The sequence below is a fragment of the Emys orbicularis genome, chromosome 5, assembly GCF_028017835.1.
Source record: "Emys orbicularis isolate rEmyOrb1 chromosome 5, rEmyOrb1.hap1, whole genome shotgun sequence".
In the NCBI taxonomy this organism is placed as follows: Eukaryota; Metazoa; Chordata; order Testudines; family Emydidae; genus Emys; species Emys orbicularis.
The window spans coordinates 65,112,359-65,131,921 of NC_088687.1; the positions used below are offsets into that span (position 1 = coordinate 65,112,359).

General features: G+C 40.5%; 1 protein-coding gene across 1 annotated transcript in view; it reads left to right on the forward strand.

Moving 5' to 3' along the window:
• Window positions 1–1,457: 1,457 nt before the first annotated feature.
• GLRB (glycine receptor beta) overlaps window positions 1,458–19,563 on the forward strand; it is a 73,397-nt gene continuing 55,291 nt past the window's right edge. The window contains exon 1 of the mRNA XM_065405198.1: window positions 1,458–1,579. Within this exon, the coding sequence (XP_065261270.1) occupies window positions 1,458–1,579 (122 nt within the window). The remainder of the gene's footprint in view (window positions 1,580–19,563) is intronic.

Sequence of the window (19,563 nt, forward strand, 5' to 3'; positions counted from 1 at the left end):
GCTTGGGTGGGGGAGGAGTAGACAGTCACTGTTGCTGTGATTGGAGAATGGTGTGTGTGTGTGTGTGGGGAGGTAGTTTAGTGGGACCGGATGCCATAGTTAGAGAGTATGTAAAGATCCCTTATGTGCATTTTGTAAAGCTCTTCGGGAGCCTCCAATGACAGATCCGATATAAATGATTATTATTACTATTGTGTATTAATGCTGCTTTCTTTGAGGGGAGGACAGTTTTCTAAGTGGGAGAGAGGACAGGAAGTCCCTGGATGCTCTATATGAGTGATGGTGTTAAGGTATCCCTCATCCTTTTGCTGCTACTGTGGTTGAGAGTCAAGAGACTGCTGCTGCAGTTGCGGAGGATATCAGAGAGCTCTACAGCTATTGCTTGGGAAGGAGATGGAGATTCCCATATCTTGTAATTTGGCAAGGTGCCCCTGCTGCTGTTTGCTTAGGGCATAAGAAGCCCCTTCTGTTGTTGCTTTTGGAGGGTGGACAAGAAGCTCCTTCTGTTGCTGATGTTAAAAGGAATATAAATATCCTGCTGCTTCCAAGGGAGAGAGCGATGCAACTACTGTTTCTTTAAAAAAAAAAATCCATAAAGTGCTTCTGTTGCTCTAGGGAGAAAAGAATGGAAAAGTTACTTGTGGTTCTTAGGATACAAAATGCAGGAAAGCATAGTATTCTGTAGGTTATTGGTCACCCTTGATAATTACCATGTTCATTAGAAATCTGTAATTTCTATAATACTTGTGGTATATTCATTGTTGTGTACTGTATTGTATTTGAACGCTATTCAAATATACAATCCCATTTAAGAGCCTACACGTGCAATCTTTGTTCACACTTAAAATTTAGATTAATGGGACTACTTGTGAGAGTTAAGGTTGCAGTATGAGTCCCTAACTTTGTGTCTTGTCTATTAATGGTAAATTTGTTGATCACAATGTTTTAAAATGAAATATGAAATTCTTATGATCTCAATACTTGGCATACTGTGGGGCATGCTGTTGCATAGAAATGGCTCTGGGTGAATATGGTGGGGGTTTTTTGCGGGGGAGAGGAAGAGAGGGAAGTCCATCCATGTCAGGTGAGACTTCATAGGCCTCTTGAGTTAGGGCTTCCTTTAGAGGGTTTAAATGTATTCCTCCAAAACACAGCTACAAAAATATGTTTATATCAACCTATTGTGTATCTCCTAACTATCATACAGTCTATCCATGTACGTAAATATTGGGAGGATACTTAAAACAGACACTATATCTCATTTATAGCCCAGGAGCACCTCTCTCTTGAGATAACTTACTGAGCTGAGTTTTCTGTGATCATTGTGTGTCAATGAAATATATTTGTTTACCTCCTATATGTAGGTGGTCCCATTTTCCATAATTAACCCCACTAATATAGCCCTTTTTTCTTATCTACCATAGATCAGCTGTACTTCTGAGACTTATGCCCTCAAGATGAAGTTCTTACTGGCAGTTCTCTTTTTTGTTTTGTTGTTGTTATGGGTTGAAGAAGCCTATTCTAAAGAGAAATCTTCAAAGAAAGGAAAGGGGAAAAAGAAGCAATATCTCTGCCCATCGTATGTTCCTTATCTCTCTTATATTTTTTGTGTGACAAGACTGATGGATATTATCTTTCTTTTATCTGAAGAGATTGCATACAATTATAAAGTGGAGCCTGATTTTTCCTATTGAAAGCATATAGTTGTTTAATAAGTTTTGTGGGTGGGAAAGAGAGCAAGGGCTTTTGGTCAGTATAATGTCTTAAAGGTCTATCAGTTGACATTCGTTTTCTGCCGTAGACTGCTTTGGGTTTCCTTTCAAGTTTCATGAAAAAAATCTGATGGCAAAATGACTTTGTTTTTAATTGTGATTTAGAATGTTGTTATTTCAGCCCAATACCCTCAGATTTTTGCAAAAATAATAGTACAGACTTATAATTGTGTGTTGTCTAGCATCAGATCAAAAATATACTAGTAAGTAAAGAGGGTTTAAAATGTGGTATTAAAATCCATTTCCTGGGTATGTAGGTTTTGTTCCAGCCAAAAAGTAATGCAGCTGTTCACATTCATAATGTATTGGTAATGCAACTAGTGTCTTTAACATCTCCCCACTGATAAGATGTAAATATTCATTGTATATTAAAGTAAGTACCATTGATGGTTGCTGTATTAGGTGAACTGACACATGCCTTTTTGGAACAGTTCTACTAATGAAATATAGAACTTAAAAGTTATGAATTGCTAAGTTGAATATAAAGAGATCAATAACAGAGAGCATATACAGTAAAACCCTTAGTGAAAATCTAAGATGATTTCATTTTGCAAAGACTCCCTGTTTTTAATGTCAAAACACTTTAGTTATATTTCAACCTCTAGAATGGCATAACAGTTTTCTCATGGACAAATTGCCCTTTGTCATCTTTTGCATGGTGTGATGTAAAGACTCCAGACAGGGATTGACAGGGTAGAATAGGTTACCACTAAATATAGAAAAAAACATGCTGTAAATGCAGAGATTGCCAAAGTAAAATGGTGAGGCTAGAGGCCATGCATGAGGTACCAGAGTCGCCAGTTAAAAATCAGCATTTTACACAGAGTTACTACACAGGGATATCTGAGATACTGCTGTCACCTTGTGTGCTTCTGTGCTAAATGTAGACTTTTTAACCAGTGTCATTCCTTAATGCACTATAAGAAAGAGGCAGGAATTAGGGGACATATCTTCCTGGGGAAAGAGAAAGGAGATACTAACTGGAAAAGCCATTATTATTTTTCTTTTAAATGCTAGACACAAACACTGGTTGTGTATACCCTTTTTGAACTCTCATTTTGAACAATCAAACTATGGAAGGATTTATTTATTTATTTTGTTATTTTGATTGGGTTCCAAAGAATTGGGTGCTGGTCAGTTGGATTTGAACTCTTGAGTTTTTAGTGTCAAATGTGACCAGGGATCTCCTGAAATGTTACAGGTAGGTTTTACTTTTTGTTCTACTACTTTTTTTGTTGTTGTTGTTGTTGGAACAATTGCCTTATTGATTTGGTTTAAGAATTTATTTAGAGTATTTAGAATCCTTTGATAAAATGTTTTTAGGTCATTGGAGAGAGGTTGTTTAAGGAAAAGCTGAGGCTGATAATAATACCTAGCTTTTATATAGCATGTTTCATTAGTAGATCTCAAAGAACTTTAAAAAGGAAGTCAGTATCATTATTCTTATTTTATAGAGGTGGAAACTCAGGCTTCAGGTCATTAACATAAAGGTAGGCCCAATCAGATTTTCTAAAAATAAACAAAGTACCCATATTTGGCATATCTTAAATTCAGAGCCTCACAACCAGTAGGATCCTGATGTTATAACATGGAGGACTCCCTGTTGGAGTAGTTAGAAGACATCGAGAACACATTTAATGTCAATGGGTGGTGAAAATATTAATTTTTAGAATGATATCTTGCACTGAATCTGTGCAGAAATATTTTTATTTTATATATATATATATATATATATATATATATATAATATTTTATTTGCTATTGTCCTGATAAGAAAAGATGATGACTCAGCTATGAACCTACCAGTTTTTGCCAGTTGATTCCAAAATCCTAAAAAATACATACCTAGTCTGTGTGAGTTTGCCAAACCTGAGAGAATTTCCCATAATGTCCCTTAAACTTCATGATACAGATTGGATACTTCTTTAGTTGATGACCTTGTATATTGTAGAGTTGTGTTGTATTTATTTGGTTTTTTTTGTTTTGTTGTTGTCTTTTTTGTTTGTTTGCTTTTTGCTGATGACATAATTAAGTCTTTTTGTTCTTAATACTTTTTACCTGGAAAAATTCAGGGACTATCTCTCCCTCCCGCCAATAAATTTAAATAAGTATCCTCTTAAGGGCTGACTAAAATAGCCTCAAAGGAGTGGTCTTTTCATAAAGCTGGATGAGAATGTTATTTGAACAGTGAAAGGGAGGGGCAGCTCAGGGGTTTGAATATTGGTCTGCTAAACCCAGGGTTGTGAGTTCAATCCTTGAGGGGGCTATTTAGGGATCTGGGCAAAAAGCTGTCTGGGGATTGGTCCTGCTTTGAGCAGGGGGTTGGACTAGATGACCTCCTCAGGTCCCTTCCAACCCTGATATTCTATGAATCCCATAAAAGATTAATTTTTTTGATACGGAATATTATTGCATTCTTTATTAAACTAATATGTTTTAATATTTGAAATACAAATAACTGGTGAAAACATGCTTAAGTATATAAAGTCAAAATGTTCATCTGTCTTCCATTAACCCTAGCCATTAGTGAAGGAAAAAATTTACAGGTTATTATAATGATCTACTGCAGGGGTTCTCAAACTTCATTGCACCGTGACCCCCTTCTGTCAACAAAAATTACTACATGAGCTTGGGCGGGAGGAGGCTAACGCCCGAGCCCCGCCATCCCGTGCTGAAGCCCTTGGGCTTCGGCCCTGGGCAGTGGGGGTCGGGCTGCAGTCCTGGGCCCCAGCAAATCTAACGCCAGCCCTATAAAACGGGGTCGCAACCAACTTTGGGGTCCCAACCCACAGTTTGAGAACCACTGATCTACTGTGAACTATGAACAATGAACTATGTAAATCACAGTCCTAAGTCAGTCAGCTATTCTCCTCCTAGGAAAAATTTATACTATGTCTGGGACAAATATTTGGTTACTTTGGTTGGAGAGATTGTAATTTACTACAGGTAATTTAACACTGTAAAATGGACTATTAATGAAGGTCATCTTTAAACTTTATCACCAGGTTTCTCTGTAATACAGGCAAATATGTCAGTATTTTCCCCCTTTACCTGCACCATTCCCAGTGTACTAGCTGTCAGCCAAACACTACTCTCCCTAGTGAAATTGACTAGTGTCATCATGAAACTGACAGATGGGGGGTGCAGAGAAAAAAAGTTGCATTAAGTTCATTTTATTATTTACAAATGTTTACTGGAAACTAACTTGTTTTGCAAACAAGAAAATTCCAGTTTCTATCTAAGACAAAAAACTCTTGTCATGATTATTTATGATTCCTTTTTTTTCTGTGTGTTCTATTTGATTATACAATTGGTGAGTAGTATGATGTGCTGCTCTGTAGTCTGTTTGGATCTGAACCAGTTTACCAGTTGTGTTTTGAAACAGTGCAGACTCTTGCTTTCATTAAATTGACAATTAACAGGTTATCCTTCTTGAGATTTAATGCTTATATATAAACCTATAATGATTATAGTAGAATAGGGCTGCTGTAGTGTCTGACCCTTGAATATTTTCTGATTTAAAGAACAAATTGATATATTGGAATTAATTAAAAATTATTAGGGAGCTCTGCTGTATAAACCTGCAAAGAATTCCACAGATGGAGAATGTGTTTGTGAAATGATTTGACATAAACTCTTGCTCAAGGAACTACATAAATCCCATTGTCTCCATTGTTCACTAAGTGGAGGTGACTGCATGCTTGTGGTGTGTCTGTTGCAACTAACCAGTAGTTATAGAAAACATGATGAATGCATTTGTGAAGTGAATCTGTGATTGCCACTGAAACCTTTGTAAAGATCTTGGGTGTTAGAAAGATTTCAAAGAGAGGAACATTGAACTGACAATGGTTTCTAAGTAGTAAAAATCTTAAAGGGACACTGTCCAGTTGATTAAGGCACTAATGTGACCTATGTTATAAAAGTGTTAATTAGGTGGGAAATGTTTATCAGATTAAAAGTATTTATTTAATTTAAAAATCCATCCTTGTCACAGAGAAGGAGCATAAGATAACTAATAATTGTTAGACATAGATATAAGTATTGTGTGCTGTTGATGATGGATAAGTATGTGTAGATGGGCATCTTTGAGACTGGAATTCTGTAGCCTGCTTCTAAGGTTTGTTCAAAGCAGTCATCAAGTAACTTGTTTTTCCCCAGAGTACATTCTTCTCAGTTCCCTTGTATTCTGGTTAAGACAAATTGAAATACATTGAGATGATTGCTGTATCTTGTAGCCTTTTTTCTAGGGTTACCAGATAGCAACCGTGAAAAAATGGGACATCAGTTGTGGGGTAATAGGCGCCTATATAAGAGAGAGTCTTAAAAAACAGGACTGTCCCTTTAAAGGCGGGACATCTGGTCACCCTACTTTTTTCAAGCTATTCTCCAAAATCCTGGTCTGTACTCAGTAACACACATCAACCCCTTCTGAAGCTGAGAAATAGCCCCTTTAAGCCTTTCAGAGAATATAACTTCTGCCATTGGCCAGAAGCAGAAACTCAGAAATGTCAGAGACAACAAGGTCCAATAAATCGCTTATTTTAAAAGAAAATAAATACATTTTACATTTTAAAATGTTAGTGGAATTGAAGATTTTCTAGGTTGCTAAAAAATGGAATTATTTGAAAATTTATCCTACAATTTTTCTTGGTGAACTACCGGTCCACAAAATATTCCTTAAATAACTAAAAGAAAAGTAGAAAATGCATCTTGGCTCTGCAGAACCTCTCTGGCACACCACACAGCAGTAGAAAAAATAACCTCTTCTTTCCTTACCTGGTATCTAGCTGGGTACTTACTTGGCTCCATTTCTGCAGTGTCTGAGCACCTCCCAAATATTTAAATATAGGGAGTGTGGCAGGGAGGGAAAAGGATGAGCAATCATCTCTCTGTTTTTTCCTTCTTTCCTAGCTTGTAGGAGAAATAGTTTGCTAGTTTACAAGGGTTTGGGGGTGAGTGGCTGGGAGTGTAAGTAAAATTATGAGGAAAAGCTAAATTGAAGAAATGAGTTGTGTATTTAGTTTTTAAAGTTGTGAGGTTTTGTGGCCCTTCTGAAGATAAGTAAACTCCATAATCTAGATCTGGCTCCTGTGAAATTTCATTATTCACATACTCATAAGCCTCCCCTGTTGATCAATAGTTTCACTGTTCTGGTGGCACATGGCTGTCATGGGAAGTTATGGTAACTAAGGGACAGATGATCTCCCAGGTAGCTAGGGACAGTCCCTTGGAGGGCATTCAGTATCAGGACATCCCTCTATTCAATGTGGATAGGCATTCCGGAGAGTAAAGGGAAACAATTTTGTATAAACCGTGCATTATACTGTTTTTGTAAAATATTTATACTGTAATATTACACATAATAATCTGGGCTCATTTATGCAACCCTCACTCTGAGTAGTGCTTGCTCACGTGTGTGGCTATACTGCATGTATTTTGACCACTGGTGTGATTAGGATCTACTCCCTGTGAGTAATGGTTACAGAATCTGTCCCTGTATTTCATCTTATAGTTACTAGGTTGAGAAACACTTGTAACTTCCCCTGGAAGTCCGTCCCACAATACAACCATATAAGAAAACATTCAAGGATTGAATTGTGTTCTCAGATCTGTCAAATGGATCTTTAAAAATCGACTAAAGTATGTGTGATGTATCTCCAGTTATATTTTCTAACCAAGATAGTATTATTCCCAAGATCTGTATGTTATCTGTGTGTGGCTGCACATATTTAGGAAAAAAAGAACATGGCAAGCGAAAATGTGGGTGGATTAGTCTAAAACATGTTTCTTTGCCTGGTGCTCTTTAAAACAGGCAGATGCTGGCCATGTTTCATGTGTATATATAATAATGCCAACACTAGTTTGTGTATGTACTTCACTTAGGGGCCCAATCCTGAAACCTTTGTGCATGTAAAAACTCCCAGTGAATTGAGAAATTTTGGATATGCAAGGAATGTATGGTTGGATACTAGCAGTTGTCTGTTTACATGAATATACACCTAATTATTCAGAGATACACAGATCTAAAATAATATTATGAGAAATCATGTGAACATGTTAGAATTTCTGGAAGATTATTGTTCCTGATATCATTCAGTGCTTGTCCCAAAATGGATATATTGTACATGGGGCAGTTAGATAAATGCTGATATTCATCACATACATATTGTATAATTCCCTTCATACTGAAAGAAGTTATATAATTATATAGTACTAGACCCTTTCTACAGTATGGTGCATATCACTCAGAATATCAGATGCCTACATCACAAAAGTCTAATAATTCATATAAAAAGTAATAGTGCTTGCGGTTTACTGTGATATGTCAGATGTCTTGTTGCATTATGGTATGTTTCACTGCATTACATTTTACTTTATGGTATATCTGCATCACTGTTATTTGTGTATCACTGTTTGTGTAAGGCATCTGCTAAATATCACTGTGGTTAGATAAGCTAGAATCAAAGTCTGCAGCTTGAATGATATATTGTTTTTTGTTTTTTTTTAAATGCTTGAAGTTAATACAGCAGTGTATATTTACCACACTCTCCACCAGTAGTCTTGAACTCTTCAATAGTGGGACATGATGCTAAATCATCTAATGTCTAAGCTATAAGCAGGTTCTGGCAACTGGGTTTACATATCATATGGCAGTCTGGACAGTAGTACAGTGTTTTATAAAATGACATGTGGATTAACTTGGCTGAGACATGTCTATTTCTTCCCTGATAGTCATGCTACATGTCAACAATGTATACCACACACTCATTAAAATTACAGATGCCACAGCATAATGAGATCTTAGGACAAGAGATAACTGATATGAGAACGTTCGTTGGACTCTTCCTGTCCTGCTTTGAACCAGTTTTGCAAGTTGGGTGGAGAAGAGGCAAAATATTCAAAGCTAATAGTCTTGGCACTTCCCCGTAACAAGCATCAAGTGTTTGTGGAGGGGTGGCCATCGTGAGCCATTCTTTCCCTTCCTGCCTGTTTTTCTAGACAGCCTCCTGTTGATTTGAAGCCAGTGTAATCAAACCAAAAAACCCATCCCTATAACTAGCCAATATACTTTAGTTATGAAATGTCACAAAGCATCTCCAAATCCATCACAAGGTTATTAAGGTAATAGAGACATTGGGAAGGTGATAGCAAAATTAATGTGAATTTTAAAAATCCCCCCCCCCCCCCCCAAAAAAAACCTGCTCCAGTAAAATGACTGAACTTAGGAGTGGAGAACAGGGTTTTTATGGAAAACCTTAATGAAGTCTTAATTTTTAAATTTGGTGTCCAGATACCATGGTGATAGGCTCATTAAAAATGACGATGAGAAATGATAATCAAGAAAAGGTTATATATCTCCCCTTTGTCTAGGAATAAGCAACAGATCTCTCTCTATCTCTGTCTCTCTCTGTCTCTGTCTCTCTCTCTAACACATTTCACAAAATTGCAATGACAATATACTTTTGTAGGTATGGTAATTAAGTCTGAAGGTGAGTGTCCATGGAATATAAAGGTCTCTCATATCAGGGGCTGCCACTTATGTGGCAGAGACACTGATTATCTATCTTAACTAGTTATATGACCACCATCACCATAGTATATGAGCACTTCACAATATTTAATGTCATTCTTTCTTCATCCTGTCTATTGTTTTCCTCCAGAGGCAGCAGATCATATTTGACTGGCCTGTGACCACACAGGCTGAAAATGCATTTGTATTAACATGCCGTGAGGATTATGCTTCAGGAGAAACTATTACTTTAGAGGAAATGGCATTATCAGTGGTTGCAGAGGCAAGAAAATGTAGATTTAGATGCAAGCAAGATTGAGCTTTAATGTCCTAGACCAGGGGTGGCCAACCTGAGCCTGAGAAGGAGCCAGAATTTACCAACGTACACTGCCAAAGAGCCACAGTAACATGTAAGGATTATATACGAGTGTGTGTGTGTGTGTGTATGCACACACACAATTTATATAAGTTGATAATGTATATTTATAATGTATAGTTAACGATAATAACAACTTAATTTTTTACTTAGTGGAACTTCTGGCAATCTTTGCTTTCAACAATTCTCTTGAAGTTTGGTTTGTGTTCAGTTGTGCTCCAACGCAGCAGTTCTCTTAAGTGGCTGTCTGTCAAAACGGATCGGTGCTTGGATTTCACATGTTTGAGTGTTGAGAAAACAGACTCACAAAGATAGGTCAAGGCAAACATTGAGATTAATTTTAGGGCTGCACCTCTGATGTTGGTTTATTTATTCTTTGGTACAGATTTCCAGAAAGGAAGGGTCCCCTCTGTCTTCTGAACAGATTTCAATCTGTCATCTTCCAAAAGTTCTATTATTTCCATCTGGGATGTTGCTTCATCAGTGACTAAAGGAGGCTTCAGACAATCGTCTTCAGCACTAAAAGGGTCAATCAGAAATCTGATTTGAGGTCTTTTCTGCTGCAAATCTTGGAATCTTTCCTCAAAACTGTCCTTATGATCTTTAATCACGCTTGCATATCTAGTTGTGCTCCATTTTAGGGGTTCTGCTACATCTTCTTTTGATCTGGCTTGAAGTTGTGACATTGAGGGAAAGTGTGTCAGCTCTCCCTCAAGCATTTGTCTGTTAAACAACAGCAGTTTGTTCATGAACACAAATACGCCTTGCACTAGATCAGACAGCAACCGGAATTTTCCTTGTAAGTCCACGTTTAGTTTATCCAAATGCAGCAGCATGTCTGCAAGAAATGCCAAGTCTAGAACCCATCCAGGATCTGTAAGCTCAGGGTGTATTCTGTGCTTCTCCTCCATAAACAATTTTACTGGTTCCTGGAGCTTGAAAAAATGGGAGATAACTTTACCGCTTGAGAGCCATCCAACTGCGCAGTGAAATGGCAAATCGGCAAGGGAGTCCTCTTCATCCAGTTGTTCAACTACATTTTGAAATTGTGATTGAGTGCATTTGAGAGAATGAATTTCACAATGTGCAAGACAGGTTTCACGACGTGATCAAATTTGAGATTTGTAGATTCCCGATGAATAATACAGTGAAACGTCCAAAATCGGGAAAGCTCGCGTCAGACTTACAAAGCCCTACTAATCCATTCGCAGATCCCCACAGGACGGAGCCCCGTCCATTGCAATGGCAGCGAGCTTCTGTGAAGGCAAGTGGCTTTTCGCAACTACAAACATCAACTCTTCCTTTAGATCTCGTCCACGAGTTCTGTCCTTTAGTGACACGATATTGATGAGTTCTTCCCTGACAACACAGTCGTCAGACACAGTGCGGACAAATACCGATAATAAGGTTTATCATGTGCATGGCACGACTCATCCAAAGTGATGCTCAAATACTCACACTGCTGAAGTTGCAAGTGCAGTTGCGATTCGATGTCACTGTTCAGGTTGGAGATTCTGCATTCTATTGTGTAGTTTGAAAGCTGCAGGCCAGAAATTTTCTTCTATAGATTCTCGTTCTGTGGTGACAGGATTGAAATCACATCAGTGAGGCACGTTTTTATAAGCTCTCCTTCAGATTAGGGCTTTTTCGCACGGGCTATGTGCCAGGCCACATAATAGAAGGCTAATGTTACAGTCTGCGATTGGTTGGCTAATCTGGTGAAGAACTGGGCTTCTACATCTGTTTTTTCAAAGTTTTCAGTTTTAAAGTGTGGAGTTCAGAACCTTATGGGAATTCTTGATCCATGCATGGCTCAAAGCGAAATGACACTGCAAGTTTGAAGATTTGAACTGAGAGATACACGTCTGGCAAAGAAGACACATGGCCTTACCATTTCGTTCAACGAAAAAGGACTTATTCTCTCACTCCAGTTGGAACCCTCGATTTTCATCTGTGTATTTTCTTTCCTGTTTGCACTTGCCTTCCATTGTTAGATAGTGTAAGAAAAATTTTGATTAAAAATTTCCACACTAGCTAGTCACCGTGTGCTTTATTCAAGGAGACATTGGTGCCGGCCAGTGGGTGCTGGACCCCTGGCTCTGTCCCAGGCCCTGGCCCCCACTCCACGCCTTTCCCCAAGCCCACCCCCACCTCCACCACGCCTCTTCCCAGACCCTCCCCCAAGTGAGCCGTGTCCTCGCTCCTCCTCCTCCCCAGGGATTTCCCTACACCCCCCTGAATTTCCCCAATCCCCCTCAGCCCCAGTTTTGTGAACTAGTTACATGCAGTGTTGCCAATTTAGTGATTATTTGGAAATCTGAATTGAAATTGAACCATTAATACACACTTTAAAAACATATACAGTGTATGATAAAAAACATGTATCTGAAAAAGTATAATAGATTTGAAAAGTATGAACATAGACTAGCTTCCTTATACAGCTGTTGTTTTTTATGACAGTCAGTGCATTCATTTCGGTGACGTTGGCCAACCTAATCATTTCAAATTATGATTTGTATGCAAAGTCTAAATGAGCTCTCCCTGACAGCTAGTGATGAGGTGAGGGCTGGGGGGAAAGGCTTCAGGACCAGATTGTATTTACGTTCACACCTAATCCTCCTAGGTACCCAGCAAACAGAGCTGTGTTGCCCAAGTGATAGATTTTTGCTGGGGTTGGGTTACAAATCATTTGAATGCAGGGGGTAATGAAATGTTGTTATTCTTATTGTATGAGTAAAGGGCACTAGACCTGTACTTAGCCTGTGCTGATTGAGGGCAGCAAGAGAGAGGGTGGCGACAGGTGTTTTGCTTGATGGTCTGCCTGAGTCACAAAGTACTATTTGACCTGCCCCTTTCCACCATTTAAAGACAGAGCTGATTAGGCTCCATACATAGTCTTTTGTTTTGTTAAATGACCACTACAGCTGAAATCACTGATAATCAGGTCTAAGTGCTTAGACCTGCTGTGGGACAGTGTTTCTGTGGAAGAGACGGCCCAGACAGCACTAGCAGTGAGGTTCCCCCACTGAGAGCTCAGCAGAAATCACTGAGAGCTGGGTGGAATCTCAAGAGACCAACTCGTAGAGGTCACAGTGGCAGCAGAAGGTGACTGCGCAGGGCCATTGGCAACAGAGCGATGGAATGAACGGTGACACAACGAACAACAGTGGCCAGAGCGAACAGTGAGCAGCTGGAGGAATGAGCAAGGTGCCTTCTTGCCCCCCACTGGGAGGTGAACTCATGTGAAAGCACCTCTGAACTCTGAGTCTCCACTAACCAAGGACAACACCGGTGAGTGGGGTGCGGTGGAGGGAAATTGAGGGGCACGTTGAATAAACATTTGTTTGTTAGACGATATTTTAGTGACTTTGCTCCAGAATGCTAGATTTGTGACTGGGAATGGAAACTTATATAAATATGTTTCCTAGTAGGCCAAGATTTTTAAAATGCATTATTTGCCCAGGTTATTTCACATCGTTGCTATCTTGAGAGGTCATTTTGTTGGGGAGTTTCTGTACTAAACATTTTTATTATAATTAATTTTTACATAAGAATGGCCATACTGGGTCAGACCAATGGTCCATATAGCCCAGTATCCTGTCTTCCGACAGGGGTCAAGGCCAGGTGCTTCACAGGGAATTAACAGAACAGGTAATCATCAAGTGATCCATCCCCTGTTGCCCATTCCCAGCTTCTGGCAAACAGGCTAGGGACACTCAGAGCATGGTGTTGCATCCCTCCCCATCCTGGCTAATAGCTACTGATGGACCTATTCTCCAGGAATTTATCTAGTTCTTTTTTTAATACTGTTATAGTTTTGGTCTTCACAGCATCCCCTGGCAAAGAGTTCCACAGGTTGACTGTGTGTTGTGTGAAGAAGTACTTCCTTTTGTTTTTTTTAAACCTGATGCCTGTTAATTTCATTGGGTGACTGCTAGTTCTTGTGTTATGTGAAGGATTAAATAACATTTCCTTATTTACTTTCTTCACACCAGTCAAGATTTTATAGACCTCTATCATATCCCCCCTTAATCATCTCTTTTCTAAGATGAAAATTCCCAGTCATTTTAATCTCTCCACCTATTTCATACCCCTAATCATTTTAGTTGCCCATCTTTGTATCTTTTCCAATTCCAATATATCTTTTTGGGGATGGGGTGACCAGATCTGCACACAGTATTCAAGGTGCGCACATACCATAGATTTATATAGAGGCAATATGATATTTTCTGTCTTATTATCTATCCCTTTCTTAATGATTCCCAACATTCTGTTTACGTTTTTGACTGCTGCTGCCCATTGAATGGATATTTTCAGAGAACCATCCACATTGACTCCAACATCTCTTTTTTGAGTGGCTAATTTAGACCCCATCATTTGGTATGTATAGTTGAGATTGTTTTCCAATGTGCATTACTTTGCATTTATCAACATTGAATTTCATCTGCCATTTTGTTGCCCAGTCACCCAGTTTTGTGAGATTCCCTTTGTAACTCTTCGCAGTCTGCTTTGGACTTAACTATCTTGAATAGTTTTGTATAATCTGCAAATTTTGCCACCTCACTGTTTACCCATTTTTCCAGATCATTTATGAATATGTTGAACAGTAATGGTCCCAGGACCGACCCCTCAGGGATACCACTATTTATCTCTCTCCGTTCTGAAAACTGACTATTTATTCCTACCCTTTGTTTCCCATCTTTTAACCAGTTACTGATCCATGAGAGGACTTCCCTCTTATACCATGAAGGCTTACTTTCCAAAAGTCAATTTAAATTAAATAATTTTTTTAAATTATATTTGTTTTAGAAATCTAGAACTGTTCTGTGTTTTGGTGTAATTTGCATTATCCTAACAAAACATTTAATTTATTCATATCTCTTTTATATGTTGAAGGTCAAAGTGAAAATGAAAAGACAAAAAACAATGCAACAATTTTTCCACTCAAAGGCCTCAAAAACCAACCAAGGTGAAGAACACATCAAGAACCAAGAATATATCAACATTTCATCTGAAGGTTCAAGTGGTGTATCTACATCCGACCAGCCCGAAGCACAAATACAGCTACCTACTGAAGAAACCGTGTCTCCAAAACCTAAAGGCAGTTCCCAATGTTTGTCGGTCAAAGTGTTCCCATTTATCGATGTTACAAAAGATGGCTACTGGTGCACCTCTTGTAAAAAAAGCTTACGAAGAAGGAAAGCTTTCCAATGGTATAACTGGTAAAAGTGGAGTAGCTTGGTTTGTCAGACCGATCAGCAAAGCCAATGCTGACAAACTACGTGAAAAGGCTGCAAAACACCACGCCTCTGGAGTGCATCAACATGCAGAAACCTTATAAGACCACTTGCAAGGCCAATTTTAGAAGTACTTAATGAGGCTGTTAAGAATGCTGGAGACACAACACAGTTCATGCGAACAAACATGGCTGTGGCATCATACTTTCTATTTAAGCTAGAGATACCACACACTACAAACTGGAGACCAATGTTAAGTTCATTGTCACTTGTTCATCCTGAAGTTGAACACTGGTTCCGAACAAGACCAGCAAATGCTCACTATCTTTCTGGAAGAAACTCAGCTGACTGGCTAGAAGCATGCGGTGCAACAGTGAAAGACTCAACAGTTGAAAAAGTGAAGAACTCTCTCACCACATTCAAAAAATTTGCATACATGGCTGATGAATGCACTGATGCAAATGGGCATCAAGTATTAAGTCATTGTGTACGTTACCTTGATGTCAGTGGTAGACCAGTAGATGCATTTCTAGATGTTCAAGTTATAGACGACACATCGGCTGTATCTGTGACAACCCACATCTTAGAAGAGTTAAATGCTTGTCAACTGGACCCCAAACAGATGGCTGCTTGTGCATTTCATGGAGCTGCAAACTTCTCTGGAAGACATGGTGGAGCACAAGCTTTGCTCAGAGAAAAGTGTAACCCTAATCTCTCCTATACACACTGCAGAGGCCATCTACTCCAACTAGCGCTAGTACGAGCTGTAGACTCTTCAAAAGACATTTTAAAAGCTATAAATTTAATGTCTTCATTATATTTTTTTTTCAGCAAGAGTCCAAAAAGACTGAATAGCTTGGAAAATATAGAAGATACAGTGGGACTGAAGTTCAAATTAGTTCAACCTGGGAAAGCCCGCTGGCTTTCTCATGAGCAATCCTTGGCTGTTGTCTTAAAATTTCTCCAGCCGTTATTACTGACTTTGGAAAGTATCTACCAAGATGGGATGGATTTAAGTAGTGAGACTGGTGGACTACTTTTGCTACTACGTTCAGAGAAGACTATTGCCATTCTCTCTCTTGTAAGTCACTTAGGTCATTAAAAAATGCCATCAACCCATCTGCTACAACAGTAGTAGATCTTTGTCCAGCAATAGAAGCTACATTTGGATCAATCAGAGAGCTATCCATTGAAAAAATACTGGAAGAAGCAAAGACTTCAGTCCAGAAGTTGACTAATGAAAGCATTTATATTGAATCCTTAAGTGAAGAGGACAAGAAGTGTTTGTTAAGACAACTGAAAAAGTACACAGACTCGATTCTTAAAAATCTACAACAGAGATTCTAGATTCTACTCAACCTCTATGTAGCTTTTACAGATGCCTGTCCTATAAAACACCGATAGTTGAGTGGAGTGAGGCACTACCAGCAATGGGGCTGCCATGTGCTCAGGACAGAATAGAGAATTTGAACACAGAGTGGAATATCATACGACGAATGAATGAAGATTTGACTTCAAATTCTTTTTTATCATCACTAGTGGCTCGACCTGATCTTTGTTCTATGTTTCCTGGGATGAAAGAAGTAGGAATTCATCTCTTTGCTACTCCCAGTCACAATAGCTACAGTTGAGCATTCTTTTTCATCATTGAGTAGAATTTTGTGTTCTGAAAGAAGTCACCTTCTGCCTGATCATGTGAATGAACTAATGAGCATATCAATTGAAGGAATGGAAGTACCGGACACACGAGAAACCACCAAAGATGAACGCATTGCATTCGAGAAGTTAATTAACAGAGTTGTGCAAAATTATAACAAAGCAAGAAGGATGTAGATATAGTGCTTCATAGAAGGCTTGAGTAGCCAACTTTAATTTGTGTGATGATTTTAAAACACGATCATCAAACATTTTTCAGTTTTTACTATGGTGCCATACAGCCCACCTTCACCCTCACAGTCTCACCTCTCATTGGCCTTGATACTCCCCCCATAAATTCAAACACCCCCCCTTAATTTCAATTCCTGGGGAAAACACTGTCATCCCACCCGCCCCCAAACCTTCTGCGCGTTGCAAAACAGCTAATCGCGGTGGGCGGGAGGCACAGAGAGTGAGGAGGAGGCACTGGGAGAGGGAGGGAGGGGTGAGGCTGCATACCGCATCCTCACTCCTCTGCCCTTCCCCCACAGAACCTCCTGAATGCTGCGAAACAGCTGATCGCAGCGGGCAGGAGGCAAGGGGGAGGGAGGAGGAGGCGCTGATTAGGGCGGCCTTCGGCAGGTGGGAGACGCTGGGGGATGGGGGGAGGGGCTGATAGGGCTGCCGGTGGGTGCTGAGCATCCACCATTTTTTCCCCAGAGTCGGTTCCTAGCAGGAGCTGCATATTATCTTCTGAAGAGTCGCATCTGGAGCGACAGGTTGGCCACCCATGTCCTAGACTATACACGTCAGCTAATCCCACTGGAAGCCATAGATAACTGGCTATCCTGGTAATTGATGATGGATGTGAAGACTTCACAATAATAGTCTGTGTCTCATTTCCTAAGTCAAGAAATGGATCTCCAGGTCAACTAAGATTGCACAGAGCCACAGTCATTTATTCCTGGTACATGAAGAGATAAGTAAACCTGTCTGAATGTCATCTACATTTGGCTTCCTTTTGTTTTTGTTTTTCCTGCTCATTTCCTAGTCTCTCTAGCTGTCTTAGGTCTGGTCTACACTAGGAGGTTATGTCGAATTTAGCAGCATTAAATCGAATTAACCCTGCACCCGTCCACACAACGAAGCTATTTAGTTCGACATAGAGGTCTCTTTAAATCGATTTCTGTACTCCTCCCCGACGAGGGGAGTAGCGCTAAATTCGACATGGCCATGTCGAATTTGGGTAGGTGTGGATGGAATTCGACGCTAATAGCTCCGGGAGCTATCCCACAGTGCATCACTCTGTTGACGCTCTGGACAGCAGTCCGAGCTCGATGCTCTGACCAGCCACACAGGAAATGCCCCGGGAAAATTTGAATTCCTTTTCCTGTCTGGCCAGTTTGAATCTCACTTCCTGTTTGGACATCGTGGCGAGCTCAGCAGCACTGGCAACGATGCAGAGCTCTCCAGCAGAGGTGACCATGCAATCGCAGAATAGAAAGAGGGCCCCAGCATGGACTGATCGTGAAGTCTTGGATCTGATTGCTGTGTGGGGCGATGAGTCCGTGCTTTCGGAGCTGCGATCGAAAAAACGGAATGCGAAGATCTACGAGAAGATCTCCAAAGCCACGACGGAGAGAGGATACAGCCAGGATGCAACACAGTGCCGCGTGAAAATCAAGGACCTGAGACAAGGCTACCAGAAGACCAAAGCGGCAAACGGACGCTCCGGATCCCAGCCCCAGACATGCCGTTTCTACGAGGCACTGCATTCCATTCTAGGTGCAGTCGCCACCACTACCCCACCACTGACCGTGGACTCTGACGATGGGGTATTGTCGATGGCCGCTTCCTCTGAGATGTTCGCGGACGGGGAAGATGAGGAAGGAGATGAGGAGGACGAGGCAGTCGACAGCGCTTACAACGCTGATTTCCCCGACAGCCAGGATCTCTTCATCACCCTCACAGAGATCCCCTACCAACCCTCCCAAGGCATTAACCGTGACCCTGAATCAGGGGAAGGATCAGTCGGTAAGTGTTTTAAACATGTAAACATTTATTTTGAACAGAACAGGAATGGAATATTAACAATGGGTTTTTCATGATTACTTTGCCCTAGGCGCTTAACTTTTTAGTCCTTGCCAGTGCAACCACTGCAAAAGTATCTCAAAATGTCCGGTTTTTCATGATTAGTTTGCCCTAGGCGCTCTACTTTTTAGTCCTTGCCAGTGCAACTACTGGAAAATTAGGTCAATATGTCCGGGGATAGAGCTGAAATCTTCCTGGGACATCTCCACAAAGCTCTCCTGGAGGTAATTTGAAAGCCTTTGCATCAGGTTCCTGGGGAGAGCGGCCTTATTGCGTCCTCCATGGTAGGAAACTTTTCCGCGCCAGCCTAGCAGCAAGTACTCTGGGATCAGTGCCTCGCACAGCATGGCTGCATACGGCCCTGGTTTTTGCTGGCATTCATGCAGCATGCGGTCTTTCTCTGTGTCCGAGATCCTCATCAGAGTGATATCACTCATGGTGACCTGCTTTAAATTAGGGGAATGTTAGTATTGGGACTGATTGCCTGTTCCTTTACATAACTGTAACCGGTGGTTTACAGCCACGCGGTGGAGGCGGGACAGGGGCAACATACAGGGATCTTTCCCGGTGACAGCCGTGAGGGGGGTGGGACAGGGGCAGAGTTCATGCTGGCCGGATTGCAGGCAGCAGGAACTGGCCAACGGTAGGGGCATTGCTTTGAACGTGAAAGGAGGGCACTGCTATAAATTAAGCTTTCAGCAGCCAAAAGTCTACGGCTTACCATGTCCGCCTGCTACCCGAATTCCGCTGTCCTGCCCCGCTTGTGTGATCTGTACTCCAAGACCCCAGGCACTGAATGGGAAGGCCGAAAATTCAACCTTGTCCTGAGTGCACATGTGATAGGTGCTGTGCATGGTCTTGTTCACAGAGAAAGACTATGTTCATTGTTCACAAAAATGTATCTTTGTGAGGAATTCACTCCCTTTTTCCCATCCCACAGCT